General features: G+C 35.8%; 1 protein-coding gene across 1 annotated transcript in view; it reads left to right on the top strand.

The window, feature by feature from the left end:
- Positions 1-15,422, top strand: part of LOC111057799 (SET domain-containing protein SmydA-8) — a 63,390-nt gene that overhangs the window by 43,448 nt on the left and 4,520 nt on the right. Inside the window, exons 5-8 of the mRNA XM_039425291.1 lie at positions 300-407; positions 2,485-2,801; positions 2,880-3,399; positions 4,503-4,815. Coding sequence (XP_039281225.1) covers positions 300-407; positions 2,485-2,801; positions 2,880-3,399; positions 4,503-4,815 — 1,258 coding nt within the window. The remainder of the gene's footprint in view (positions 1-299; positions 408-2,484; positions 2,802-2,879; positions 3,400-4,502; positions 4,816-15,422) is intronic.

Below are 15,422 nucleotides of genomic sequence, written 5' to 3'. Positions count from 1 at the left end.
TTAGTCCATGCTTCCAATCAATTTTTTGTGAAAATTGAAAATAGCTCAAACTTTGTGACCTTATGGTCTTTGATGCGAGAAACACGAATCTGGAATCATATTTGCAAAATTCCTTACCGTTTAGGAGATATGACCAAATTTCAGCCAAATCTGAGATACTTCTTGTCTCAGTGTGGTTCACGATGGTTAGTCCATGCTTCCAATCAATTTTTTGTGAAAATTGAAAATAGCTCAAACTTTGTGACCTTATGGTCTTTGATTGTATTCTATTCATTCTATTGTATTATATATTGTTTTAGGCACAAGTCTCAGCCGATGGAGGGTGGAGTATGCAGCTGTTTCATGCGCTAGCAGCACTGCGCAGTCTCACTTTAGACGATCAGCAGCGAGCCATTGTTAAAAGGACTGCAGGCTAACAATATCACGGGACAGAAGTGTTGGGAGGTAACTGAACTAATAATCAATAAAATCATTCAAAGACCCATAACCATCCTCTGACCAATCTGATGTAACCATTGATTATGACCAAGATGTGCAAAAAAGGTATCAAAATATTCAACCTAGTATGCGATGCAACCAATCGATCCCTCAAAGGTAGAGCCAGAAAGAACACCTTGCTCAAATTTCACAGAGTCTTGGCGGTACCCACTTTGACTTATGGAAGTGAAGCATGGGTGCTGCTGACAAGAAAGCATGAATTGAGAATACAGTTAGTAGAAATGCGATTCCTAATTCGAGTCAAAGGATGCACAAGAGAGAATATACTAAGAATGTACTAAGAGAATATTTTCGGTACACCGGTCGGGTTGGTCTAGTGGTAAGGAATGTTACAAACTTCCACTTTTTGTGTAGTTGAGAAGTTGATATTGTGGTAATTATTCATATTGAATGAAAAGGACTAAGAAATTGTCGAAAACTACAGATTTATGGATACTTGGAAAGACCGGTTTCGGTTATTACACCATTGTCAATCTCTGATAAAATGTCTGATTTATCAGAGATTGACAATGGTGTAATAACCGAAACCGGTCTTTCTAATTATCAATAAATCAGTGGTTTTTTGACAATTTCTTAGTCTTTTTCATTCAATATGAATAATTACCACAATATCAACTTCTCAACTACACAAAATTGAGGGTTTGTAACTCAAATATTTTGTAAACACCCATTGTGCGGTAGATCATTTTGAAGGCATCTTAGGAACAAGAAAGATGACATCAATTTGAATGTTCTATGATACCTGTATTTAAAATGGCGGCTTATTGAATAGTTTTAGTTTTTAGAGAAATGATTGGTAAAACTTCAATCAGCCGTCACTTTGGATCACTTACTCTCACTTACTCTTATTTCATGTTTATCAGAGATTGTCAATAACCTGAAAAAGACTAAGAAATTGTCAAAAATCAATAACCGAAACCGGTCTTTCTAAGTATCAATAAATCTGTGGTTTTTGACAATTTCTTAGTCTTTTTCATTCAATATTTAAAAACTTCGGTCTGCTAGCACCGCCTGGTTCATGGGTTCGAATCCCTCCGATGACATGGACGTTTGATCATCTCATCAAAATTCACCAACGCACTTTCAATTACCCATGTACAAGCATAAATCTCATTGTAGGTATCATCCGCCATAATAATAAAAAAAGAGAATACTGTAAATAGAGGGACTGTAAAAATAGAGGAATATGGAGAGCAGAGAAATGGAGGGGGAACAGCCAATTACAGTGATGAATAGTCATAGAAAGAAGCGCAGTTGCCAATTTGTCGATTACACTCAGTTGACTCAGTGCTTTCAGAGAGGGAACTATGTAAGCTTATCGTAAAGCAGTTGAACATTCACCTAGAGACTTCAGAATACTGTCATAGTCACCTCTAACACAAGGCCCTGGCCTACGATATTGCAACGTCACAGCTTAGGCCTAGAATCTAATACATGATTGGTGAAGAAGATCAGCTGGTATTTTTTAAAATCATTCTCACCAATCATGTATTAGATTCTAGGCCTACACTGCGACACTGCAATACCGTAGGCCTTGTGTATTAGAGGTGGCTATGACACTGTCCGTTTTTTTTAACACTGCAACATCACCGCCGCTGAATCCCAACTTTTCTCTGCTCCGCATATCCCTCCAAATCGGAACTAATTTTGTATGGACTATAACATCTCTGTGAATGTATTTTATATTATTGTAAACTGGTCACTGTCGATGTTGTAGAACCGTTCCATCATGAAACAAAAACACACATATATCGTCAAATTCCAATTCATTTAAAGTTTGGAAATTCTACAGTTTTAGAACTGTTTTTATTTCATATTTTAGTAGCTTAAATAAGAAATTGTTTCAATTTGAATTGATGTATCTTTTCAGGTATTTTAGTAGCTCAAATGAGAAATTGTTTCAATTTCTTTGATGTATCTTTTCAGGAAGTATTTTAGTAACATAAATAAAAAATTGTTTTAATTTGAATTGATATATGTTTTCAGGCAGAAACACTCCGCCAAGTTCTAGGCCCTAGACTGTCACACCCTCAAGAGGAGTGGATAGTTCAGTCCTGTAGAGCAATGGATACTAACGCCTTTGAGACAGTACAAGTTCCCCACCAGGATATGGGTCACGGAAATGGGTTACTGGGCCATGAAAATGGGTCATTAGGTCATGAGAATGAGCCAGAGAGTCATGTAAATGGGTCTGTGGGTCACAAAAATGGGTTGGGTCACGAGAATGGGTCATTGGATCGCGAGAATGGGTTAGAGATTCATGTAAATGGTCACAAAAATGGGTTATCAAGTGGTACAAATGGGTTGGCCGATAATGAGTCACTAGGTCATGTAAATGGGTCGATGGGTAATGGAAATGGGTCCATGGGTCAGGAAAACGGGTTGGTACATGAAAATGGATCAGATAATGAGTCATTAGGTCACGTAAATGGGTCGGTGGGTAATGAAAATGGGTCAATGAGTCAGGAAAACGGGTCAGATGGGTTGGTGGGTCATGAAAATGGGGGATTGGGTCCCAAAAATGGGTCGAGTCATAGAAATGGGTCACTGAGTCAGGAAAACGGATCAGTGAGTCTCAAAAATGGGTCACCGACCCACGAAACCGGGTCAGATGACGAGAATGAGTCACAGTGTGACAAAATTGGGTCTCAGAGGTCACGTGGGTCACTGCGAGGCCTGTACCCGTTGGGTGCTCTGATGAACCACAGCTGCTGGCCCAACACGACCCACTCGTATGACACACAGTGTCACATGCAGATGATGGCTGCCACGCTGATCAAACAGGGTGATGAGTTGAGCACATCGTATGTGTCCCAGTTGTGGGACACGGCGTCGCGACGTCACATGCTCGCCAAGACTAAACAGTTTGCGTGTCGGTGTGATCGATGCAAGGATCCAGAAGTGAGTATATTGAATAAACTATTTTCCTATATATTTACTCCTTAAAATTAGGTACTATGAAAAATACGATAAATTTGTACCAGAGATTGATAATGGTGTAACAACCGAAACCTGTAAAATAGATCTGTAGTTCAACTCTTTTTATTCAAATCATCATAGAGGAAAGATATCATAAGAAAATGGTGTTGTATATCAAGTTGAGATGATACTGTATCATATTGTGTTGATACTGTATCATGTGTAGTGATACCATAGAGAGAAGATAATATAGAATAGGAAAATATCCCATGGTATAGGGGCGTTTATGTTCCAAATTTCACTGTTAATTACTCAAGCCGATAGTCCTAGTAGTTCTTTTTTGTGGAGCTATGTGACGCTGGTAGTCTCTCATACTGTGCCGTTCTTACACTTTCACCCGGCCAAAACAGTAATAATAGACAGTAGTCGACAGTAATCGCCCAGAGTAAAAAAAGCCATAGTGCATTCTGGTAATATCAGCACAGGCAGGGCGGCTCCTACACCAATAAAAATTTGTTGATTTCATCTGATATCAGCTAGTGTTCTTATTGGTGTAGGATCCCTACCTGTGCTGACGTTACCATCAACTACCTGTCTTGCACTATATGGCTTTGTTTATGGAGGTAGTACCTACCTAATTTGGAGCATGAACGAGCAGTAGCCTACTATGGAATATCTTCTTAAGCTATATTCTCTCTATTAATTAATTTATTTGTTCCATTTATACAATATGATAATTCCCACTGAGTCCAACGAGACCCATAGTGGTGCAAAACATAATAGCACTGTACACTAAAAATGTGGATTACCGTAGCCTACTTAAAAAACAAGAAAGAAAGATAGACATAGAGGGAAATGAAAGAAGAAGAAGAAGAAGAAGAAGAAGAAGAAGAAGAAGAAGAAGAAGAAGAATAAGGCTTGATTTTGTCAGGCCTTCCTTGTAGTTAATCTCTTGCTTTCTTCGAAATTGAAATGAATGGTAAACTATGTTGTGTATGATTGTCTGCATTGTATTATATAGGCTACTCATGAATTGATCGATTTAAAAGTGACGACAATCCAAAGTGCACGATTTCTGTCAACAGGAGTTCGGCTCGATGCTATCCGGCCTGCCGTGTCCCGAATGCACAGATGGCCTTCTGCTGTGTTCACGGCCACTGGACCCGCGTACACCTGATTGGCGTTGTATGTCATGCGAACAGCTGATCGCAACCGCACGCGTTCAGGAGATACAGCGCGGTCAAGGTCGTCTGTTAGCTGCCATAGATACGTCCGATCCTGACCACGTGATCACGTTCCTCGGGGAGGGGAGGGTGCCTGATGGCGGACTGGTGGCGGTGCAACTCAAGGCTGGACTCAATACGTTCTTGGGCCATGTGCAGGGATACAAACTTCATGGTCAGTTGAGATGGTCAGGGACCCAGGCAATTTTTGTTACTTTCCTTGCCCTATAACCATAGGTAATAGAAAGTATAGGTAATAGAATAGGTTCGGAAAGTATTGCTTTCCGAAAAAATTAAGGTACCACAATTTCTAAATTTATATACATTTCAAGGTCCACTGAGTCCAAAAAAGTGGTTTTTGGGTACCGTATTGGTCTGTATGTGTATGTGTGTGTGTGTGTGGGGGTGTGTGTGTGTGTGTGTGTGTGTGTGTGTGTGTGTGTGTGTGTGTGGTGTGTGTGTGTGTGTGTGTGTGTGTGTGTGTGTGTGTGTGTGGTGTGTGTGTGTGTGTGTGTGTGTTCCTGTGTGTGTATGAGTGTGTGTGCGTCTGTGTACACGAAATCTCATCTCCCAATTAACGGAATGACTTGAATTTGGAACGTAAGGTCCTTACAATATAAGGATCCGACACGAACAATGACAATCAAATGCGATTCAAGATGGCGGCTAAGATGGCGAAAATGTTGTCAAAAACAGGGTTTTTCGCGATGTTCTCGAAAACGGCTCCAACGATTTTAATCAAATTCATACCTGAAATAGTCAGGTATTGAAAAATTTCAAGTGGAAAAGATTGAGCATAAAAATCTCTACAATTAATGTTAGTAACATTTTCACCTAAAATTAAAAATAAGCTCGGAATTCGAGAAAATGTGATTATCCAATTGCAAACTGTTGGCTACTGTTGATTCTATTAAATGATTCACTATGAAGAGATAGCAGACCTCGTGTGTCTCCAGCATTATTGCCTTGTCACCAGCTGGCTCAAATCTTTGAATAGTAGACTTGAGATGCGCGGGAACACTAGCGTCAGGTGATCAATTTTCATAACGGCAAGGAAAGTTGTGTGAGTGCGCCACATCAGATTTCTTTAGTTATAATTTTGCTTCAGTTTGCTTTACTGTCTATTGTGATCCATGTAAATTCATGTCAGGTATAATTTCAAGTGGAAAAGATTGAGCATAAAAATCTCTACAATTAATGTTAAGTAACATTTTCACCTAAAATTAAAAATAAGCTCGAAATTCGAGAAAATGTGATTATCCAATTGCAAACTGTTGGCTACTGTTGATTCTATTAAATGATTCACTATGAAGAGATAGCAGACCTCGTGTGTCTCCAGCATTATTGCCTTGTCACCAACTGGCTCAAATCTTTGAATAGTAGACTTGAGATGCGCGGGAACACTAGCGTCAGGTGATCAATTTTCATAACGGCAAGGAAAGTTGTGTGAGTGCGCCACATCAAATTTTTTTAGTTATAATTTTGCTTCAGTTTGCTTTACTGTCTATTGTGATCCATGTAAATTCATGTCAGTAGACACTTAAACTTGATGTAGAGTGTTAGTTCTCTGTGACTTGTTTTCGTGAAATGACGTTTCTGGGTCCCAGGGACCCAAGGGTCACGACTAACGTAACTTTTTTCATTTTTTTCAAATGCACATTTTTATGCAATAGTGATTGGATTCAAGCAGTCAATATGTTTATTTTGAACAGAGACTTCAAAGAATGTACAAATTGACTTCAAGATCTCTATTTCAATGACATTAGTGATGCTAAAAATAATGATACTAAGTGGGATGATAGTCAAACCAATGAGCTTCAAGTGATCCCAGGAATTCTAAACCTCCCCTAAAAGTGAACTTTATGAGACCTTATATATTTTTAATGCTTCTAGTAGTGTTTCATGTAGGTTTTAGTATTTATAAAAGTATCCATCACTATAATTTCATAAGTTTTGCAAAGATTGTGTAACATGAAGTTGAGGGTAGGGTAAAAACTACCCTAAGAGTGAACTATGACCTTCCAATTTTTTTCCTATCTTTCTAGTAGTGATGCATGTAAGATCCATCATAGTATTCATCACTATAATTATTTCTTGATCACTTTATACAAAATAATGACCAAATGTTACATTTCACTACCTACCCTAAAAATGCAAGGTGTCACAAATTTATTTTCATAATATTATAATAAAGATCGATTTCTGCTACACATAAGTGCTCAATGCGTTCATCAATTGACATATATTAGAATCATAGAATAACATTATATCTTGAAATATATTGAAATATTCAATATAAAAGAAGTGGGTCCCTGGGACCCAGGGTCACGACTAGAAGGTTAAGGACATCTATAGATTAAGAGAGAGTATGTGTAACCTTATCTAAATTTGGGATAGGAATAGCACAAGGTTACCTTATTTTTTCTCTCTCTATCATTTTGATGATGTATACTTATTGTATGAATCAATAAATAAAGAGAGTAGGGTTGTGTTTGTTCGTTTGCTCGCATCAAAACATGCCAACTTCTGGATTGCATACCGGAAAAACGGGATTGATTTAGATCTCAAAATTTTGCACATAGACTCTAAAAATATCAATCTAGTGCACCTCGAGGCCCAAATTTCAATTTTCAAATTTATTATTATTTTTCAATTCATTTCAATTTTACTAAACCTATCCTGTCAAATCTTCATGGAAGACCATGATATGGTTAGTGGACGACAAAGTGGTTTCACAAATGAAGAAAATACACAGTATTGAAGCAGTATAATCTTTCTAAATATATTCTTAAAAATTCAATTATATAACCAAATTTATTTATTCTCTCAATTAGGCTATATTTTCATGTTTATTTTGGACTAAAATTCTATAAAAAATTGTACACGTGAAATTCTAACCTTATCTTGTACTTTGTCACCTTTAAATTTGGAAGAAACAAAGCACAAGGACTACCTTATTATTTTATCTACCAATGTTATTACATTAGTGTCATTTGCATTGTAAATAGAAATAAATATATAAAAATAAATGTAGACCAAACTTTTTTGTCAAATTTTTCAAGAAGACTATAGTTAGTAGAGAACCAAAAATATAGCCTCCATCTCACTTAATCTAATAATTTTTTTTGCAACGATATATTAATTTGTTCTTAATAACCACCATTTAACCTCGAACTATACAGGGTGTCCCACGAAAGGTGTAACAGCCGAAGATCGTAGATTCTACATTGAATTTGCAACAAAAAATGTCCAGTAAAGTTTTATTATATCTTCCTTAGTTCTTGAGATATTTCGTTTTCCGATATTTTTGAAAAACGTCAATAACTAGAAAACAATCAGTCAAACACTAATTCCAATGACATGGTTGGGAAGAGGAAAAAATTTCCAATAAGATTCATATAATTTATATCTTTGTTTGAAGTTTTTGAACTTTTTATGAGCGTTCAAAGTTGAAAAAATCTGGTGTGGCGCACTCACACAACTTTCCTTGCCGTTATGAAAATTGATCACCTGATGCTAGTGTTCCCGCGCATCTCAAGTCTACTATTCAAAGATATGAGCCAGCTGGTGACAGGGCAATAGCGCTGGAGACACACGAGGTCTGCTATCTCTTCATAGTCATATCATATCTCTTCAGGTCATGTCAGAGGCCCTGAAATTGATCAGTTGCGACCTGAAAACTCTGACACCAGACCTGGGCCAGCCAGGTCACTCGATATTATTATTATTATTATTATTATATTATTATTATTATTATTATTATTATTATTATTATTATTATAGTGAATGATTTAATAGAATCAACAGTTTGCAATTGAATAATCACATTTTCTCGAATTTCAAGCTTATTCTCAATTTTAGGTGAAAATGTTACTGAACAATTATTGTAGAGATTTCCATGCTCAATCTTTTCCACTCGAATTTTTTTGTTTAAATTGTATCTGAAGCCTGATAATTGGGAACCTAAAATCAAACTTTGCATAGATGGGGCGGAGCTCCTGAAATTTTTACAGATATGGGACCTATGGCAGTTAATAGAGCTTATCAATGACTTTTTTAGGTATAAATTTTATCAAAATCGTTGGAGCCGTTTTCGCGAAAAACCCTGTTATTGACAACATTTTCTCCATTTTAGCCGCCATCTTGAATTGCATTTGATCGAAAATGTTCGTGTCGGATCCTTATAGTGGAAGGACCTCAAGTTCCAAATTTCAAGTCATTCCGTTAATTGGGAGATGAGATATCGTGTACACACACACACACACACAACACACACACACACACACACACACACACACACCACACACACACACACAACACACACACACACAACACACACACACACACACACCACACACACACACACACACAACACACACACACACCACACACACACACACACACACACACACACAGACCAACACCCAAAAATCATGTTTTTGGACTCAGGGGACCTTGAAACGTATAGAAAACATGAAATTAGGGTACCTCAAATTTTTTTGGAAAGCAATACTTTCCTTACCTATGGTAATAGGGCAAGGAAAGTAAAAACTACATTCGTCTAGTTCAAAGCCAACTTTCAAACAGTTTGAACACTCATAAAAAGTTCAAAAACTTGACTGTAATGAAGTGACAAATTATATGAATCTTATTGGAAATTTCTTTCTCTTTCCAACCATTTCTTTGGTTTGTTTTATAGTTTTCTAGTTATTGATGTTTTTAAAAAATATCGAAATATCGAAATACCTATCTCGAAACCTAAGGTCGATATAAGAAAATTTTACTAGACATTTTTGTTGCCAATTTTATGTAGAATCCATGGTCTTCGACTGTTACACCTTCCGTGGGACACTGTGTAGGCCTATATAAACTTCGTTTAATAGTTTTCTAGTTATTGATGTTTTTCAAAAATATCGAAATATCGAAATACCTATCTCGAAAACTAAGGTCGATATAAGTAAATTTTACTGGACATGTTTTGTTGCAAATCTTATGTGGAATCCATGGTCTTCGACTGTTACACCTTCCGTGGGACACTGTGTAGGCCTATATAAACTTCGTTTAATAGTTTTCTAGTTATTGATGTTTTTCAAAAATATCGAAATATCGAAATACCTATCTCGAAAACTAAGGTCGATATAAGAAAATTTTACTAGACATTTTTGTTGCCAATTTTATGTAGATTCCATGGTCTTCGGCTGTTACACCTTTCGTGAGACACTATGTATATAATCTTTGTTTGATAGTTTTCTAGCTATTGATGTTTTTAAAAAATATCGAAATATCGAAATACCTATCTCGAAAACTAAGGTCGATATAAGAAAATTTTCTTCTTCTTCTCTTCTTCTTCTTCTCTTCTTCTTCTTCTCTTCTTCTTCTTCTCTTCTTCTTCTTCTCTTCTTCTTCTTCTCTTCTTCTTCTTCTCTTCTTCTTCTTCTCTTCTTCTTCTTCTCTTCTTCTTCTTCTCTTCTTCTTCTTCTCTTCTTCTTCTTCTCTTCTTCTTCTTCTCTTCTTCTTCTTCTTCTCTTCTTCTTCTTCTTCTTCTCTTCTTCTTCTTCTTCTTCTTCTCTTCTTCTTCTTCTTCTTCTTCTTCTCTTCTTCTTCTTCTTCTCTTCTTCTTCTTCTTCTTCTCTTCTTCTTCTTCTCTTCTTCTTCTTCTTCTTCTTCTTCTTCTTCTCTTCTTCTTCTTCTTCTTCTTCTCTTCTTCTTCTTCTCTTCTTCTTCTTCTCTTCTTCTTCTTCTTCTCTTCTTCTTCTTCTTCTTCTTCTTCTTCTCTTCTTCTTCTTCTCTTCTTCTTCTTCTCTTCTTCTTCTTCTTCTTCTTCTTCTTCTTCTTCTCTTCTTCTTCTTCTCTTCTTCTTCTTCTCTTCTTCTTCTTCTTCTCTTCTTCTTCTTCTCTTCTTCTTCTTCTTCTTCTTCTTCTTCTTCTCTTCTTCTTCTTCTTCTCTTCTTCTTCTTCTTCTCTTCTTCTTCTTCTCTTCTTCTTCTTCTTCTTCTTCTTCTTCTTCTTCTTCTTCTTCTCTTCTTCTTCTTCTCTTCTTCTTCTTCTCTTCTTCTTCTTCTCTTCTTCTTCTTCTTCTTCTCTTCTTCTTCTTCTCTTCTTCTTCTTCTCTTCTTCTTCTTCTTCTCTTCTTCTTCTTCTTCTTCTCTTCTTCTTCTTCTCTTCTTCTTCTTCTTCTTCTTCTTCTTCTTCTTCTTCTTCTCTTCTTCTTCTTCTCTTCTTCTTCTTCTCTTCTTCTTCTTCTCTTCTTCTTCTTCTTCTCTTCTTCTTCTTCTTCTTCTTCTTCTTCTCTTCTTCTTCTTCTTCTTCTCTTCTTCTTCTTCTTCTTCTCTTCTTCTTCTTCTTCTTCTTCTTCTTCTTCTCTTCTTCTTCTTCTTCTTCTTCTTCTCTTCTTCTTCTTCTTCTTCTTCTCTTCTTCTTCTTCTTCTCTTCTTCTTCTTCTTCTCTTCTTCTTCTTCTCTTCTTCTTCTTCTCTTCTTCTTCTTCTTCTCTTCTTCTTCTTCTTCTTCTCTTCTTCTTCTTCTCTTCTTCTTCTTCTTCTTCTTCTTCTTCTTCTTCTTCTCTTCTTCTTCTTCTCTTCTTCTTCTTCTCTTCTTCTTCTTCTCTTCTTCTTCTTCTTCTCTTCTTCTTCTTCTTCTTCTTCTTCTTCTCTTCTTCTTCTTCTTCTTCTCTTCTTCTTCTTCTTCTTCTCTTCTTCTTCTTCTTCTTCTTCTTCTTCTTCTTCTCTTCTTCTTCTTCTCTTCTTCTTCTTCTCTTCTTCTTCTTCTCTTCTTCTTCTTCTTCTTCTTCTTCTCTTCTTCTTCTTCTTCTCTTCTTCTTCTTCTTCTTCTCTTCTTCTTCTTCTTCTTCTTCTTCTCTTCTTCTTCTTCTTCTTCTTCTTCTTCTTCTTCTTCTTCTTCTTCTTCTTCTTCTCTTCTTCTTCTTCTTCTTCTTCTCTTCTTCTTCTTCTCTTCTTCTTCTTCTTCTTCTCTTCTTCTTCTTCTTCTTCTTCTTCTTCTCTTCTTCTTCTTCTTCTTCTCTTCTTCTTCTTCTTCTTCTCTTCTTCTTCTTCTCTTCTTCTTCTTCTTCTTCTCTTCTTCTTCTTCTTCTTCTCTTCTTCTTCTTCTTCTCTTCTTCTTCTTCTTCTTCTTCTCTTCTTCTTCTTCTTCTTCTTCTTCTCTTCTTCTTCTTCTTCTTCTCTTCTTCTTCTTCTTCTTCTTCTTCTCTTCTTCTTCTTCTTCTTCTTCTTCTTCTTCTTCTTCTTCTTCTTCTTCTTCTTCTTCTCTTCTTCTTCTTCTTCTTCTTCTCTTCTTCTTCTTCTCTTCTTCTTCTTCTTCTTCTCTTCTTCTTCTTCTTCTTCTTCTTCTTCTTCTCTTCTTCTTCTTCTTCTCTTCTTCTTCTTCTTCTTCTCTTCTTCTTCTTCTCTTCTTCTTCTTCTTCTTCTTCTTCTTCTTCTTCTCTTCTTCTTCTTCTCTTCTTCTTCTTCTTCTCTTCTTCTTCTTCTCTTCTTCTTCTTCTCTTCTTCTTCTTCTTCTTCTTCTTCTTCTTCTTCTCTTCTTCTTCTTCTCTTCTTCTTCTTCTTCTTCTCTTCTTCTTCTTCTTCTTCTTCTTCTTCTTCTTCTTCTTCTTCTTCTTCTTCTTCTCTTCTTCTTCTTCTCTTCTTCTTCTTCTTCTCTTCTTCTTCTTCTCTTCTTCTTCTTCTTCTTCTTCTTCTTCTCTTCTTCTTCTTCTTCTTCTCTTCTTCTTCTTCTCTTCTTCTTCTTCTCTTCTTCTTCTTCTTCTTCTTCTTCTCTTCTTCTTCTTCTTCTCTTCTTCTTCTTCTCTTCTTCTTCTTCTTCTCTTCTTCTTCTTCTTCTTCTTCTCTTCTTCTTCTTCTCTTCTTCTTCTTCTTCTCTTCTTCTTCTTCTTCTTCTTCTTCTTCTTCTTCTTCTCTTCTTCTTCTTCTCTTCTTCTTCTTCTTCTCTTCTTCTTCTTCTCTTCTTCTTCTTCTTCTTCTTCTTCTTCTTCTTCTCTTCTTCTTCTTCTTCTCTTCTTCTTCTTCTTCTCTTCTTCTTCTTCTTCTTCTTCTTCTTCTTCTTCTTCTCTTCTTCTTCTTCTTCTTCTTCTCTTCTTCTTCTTCTTCTCTTCTTCTTCTTCTCTTCTTCTTCTTCTTCTTCTTCTTCTTCTTCTTCTCTTCTTCTTCTTCTTCTCTTCTTCTTCTTCTCTTCTTCTTCTTCTCTTCTTCTTCTTCTCTTCTTCTTCTTCTTCTCTTCTTCTTCTTCTCTTCTTCTTCTTCTCTTCTTCTTCTTCTTCTCTTCTTCTTCTTCTTCTTCTTCTTCTTCTTCTCTTCTTCTTCTTCTCTTCTTCTTCTTCTTCTTCTTCTTCTTCTTCTTCTTCTTCTTCTTCTCTTCTTCTTCGTTTGATATTTTTCTAGTTATTGATGTTTTTAAAAAATATCGAAATATCGAAATACCTATCTCGAAAACTAAGGTCGATATAAGAAAATTTTACTAGACATTTTTGTTGCCAATTTTATGTAGATTCCATGGTCTTCGGCTGTTATACCTTTCGTGAGACACTATGTATATAATCTTTGTTTGATAGTTTTCTAGCTATTGATGTTTTTAAAAAATATCGAAATATCTCGAAAACTAAGGTCGATATAAGAAATATTTACTGGACATTTTTTGTTGCAAATCTAATGTGGAATCCATGGTCTTCGACTGTTACACCTTTCGTGAGACACTATGTATATAATCTTTGTTTGAGAGTTTTCTAGTTATTGATGTTTTTAAAAAATATCGAAATATTGAAATACCTATCTCGAAAACTAAGGTCAATATAAGAACATTTTACTAGACATTTTTGTTGCCAATTTTATGTAGAATCCATGGTCTTCGGCTGTTACACCTTTCGTGAGACACTATGTTTATAATCTTTGTTTGATAGTTTTCTAGTTATTGATGTTTTTAAAAAATATCGAAATATCGAAATACCTATCTTGAAAACTAAGGTCGATATAAGAAAATTTTACTAGACATTTTTGTTGCAAATTTAATGAAGAATCCATGGTCTTCGGCTGTTACACTTTTCGTGGGACACTATGTATATAATCTTTGTTTGATAGTTTTCTACTTAATGAAGTTTTTCAAAAATATCGAAAAATCAATATATCTCAAAAACTAAGGTTGATTTAAGGAAATTTTTCTGGACATTTTTTGTTGCAATTTTAATGTGGAATCTAGGGTCTTTGACTGTTACACCTTTCGTGAGACACTATGTATATAATCTTTGTTTGGTAGTTTTCTAGTTATTGATGTTTTTCAAAAATATCGAAATATCGAAATACCTATCTCAAAAACTAAGGTCGATATAAGAAAATTTTACTAGACACTTTTGTTGCCAATTTTATGTATAATCCATGGTCTTCGGCTGTTACACCTTTCGTGAGACACTATGTATATAATCTTTGTTTGGTAGTTTTCTAGTTATTGATGTTTTTAAAAAATATCGAAATATCAAAATACCTATCTCAAAAACTAAGGTCGATATAAGAAAATTTTACTAGACATTTTTGTTGCCAATTTTATGTAGAATCCATTGTCTTCGACTGTTACACTTTTCGTGAAACACTCTGTATATTAACAGATTTGAGATTATTTTAAACGAGATTTGCTTTCATGGAACATTCAGGGTACCTAACTAACGCTCTAAGGGCCCTGTCTGCGTTAGATGTTAGACAGACATTAGATGTTTGTTAGACACACGTTAGATGAGGCTGTTGATAGCTGCTGATGTCAGAACAAGAGATAGAAGATATTTGGCCAGACTCTATTTGTCTTTGTTTGTCACTCTGCCAAATTCTCTGTCTCGGCTGTCAACTAGAATAATTCTCCTTATGCACTATCCACACTACTAATAACTCACACTGCATGTTTGCTCCTTCTTCTTCTACTGCTTTTTTATGTTACTGTTCTTCTTCTTCTTCTTCTTCCCCTCTTCTCCTCTGAATGTAGAATTCTTCTTTTTTCTTTCTACTTTTCTCCTTCCTCTTCTCCTTCTTCTCCTTTTTTCTCCTATTCTCCCCTTCTCCATTTTCTTCTCCTTTTCGTCCTTCTTCTTCATCATCATCTCCTTATTCTTCTCATGGCTCCTCCTTCTTCTTCTTCTTCTTCTTCAACTTTTTCTCCTTCCTTTCCTGTCTTCTCTATTTTATTGATCTTCTTCTTCACCTTTTTCTCCTTCTTCTCCTGTCTTCTCTATTTTATTGATCTTCTCCTTCTTCCTCCTCTTCTTCTTCTTTATTTTTTTTCTTTGAGCCCTTAACCGCCACCATACAAAACGTACGGTACAAGATGAAGTTTGGATAAGATATAATTTTCTGTGGTCTATAAATGTACTAGAATTTAGGCGATGTCTTCATACAGGCCTACCTTTAAAGCTGATTGAATCATACAATATTTCTACTCTACCATCGATCTCAGTATAGTAATTATTATTGCTGTTCAGTTTTATAAAATAGTTCTTCGAATCTAAATATAAAGAAAAATAAAAACCTCAGTACCCTTTTTTAAATATTTTATCACAACATTTTTCGAACATTTATGCCATTTTCAAGTGATATGCCATCTTCGAACCTATATACAAAGTGAGTCATATATGTATGAGAACCCATAAATAAGTTGTAGATATAATACTGTAACTTTCAGGATGAGTCGTATACTCTACCTTTTGACGTACAACTGGATTTCAACCCCTCATAAGGGCCTGACTTCGGGGTTGTAACTCGAATATTTTTAACACCCATTGTGTGGTACCCCTACA

Source organism: Nilaparvata lugens, chromosome 3 (assembly GCF_014356525.2).
Source record: "Nilaparvata lugens isolate BPH chromosome 3, ASM1435652v1, whole genome shotgun sequence".
In the NCBI taxonomy this organism is placed as follows: domain Eukaryota; kingdom Metazoa; phylum Arthropoda; class Insecta; order Hemiptera; family Delphacidae; genus Nilaparvata; species Nilaparvata lugens.
Note: the sequence above shows the minus strand (reverse complement) of the source record. Positions and strands in the feature narration are given on the sequence as shown.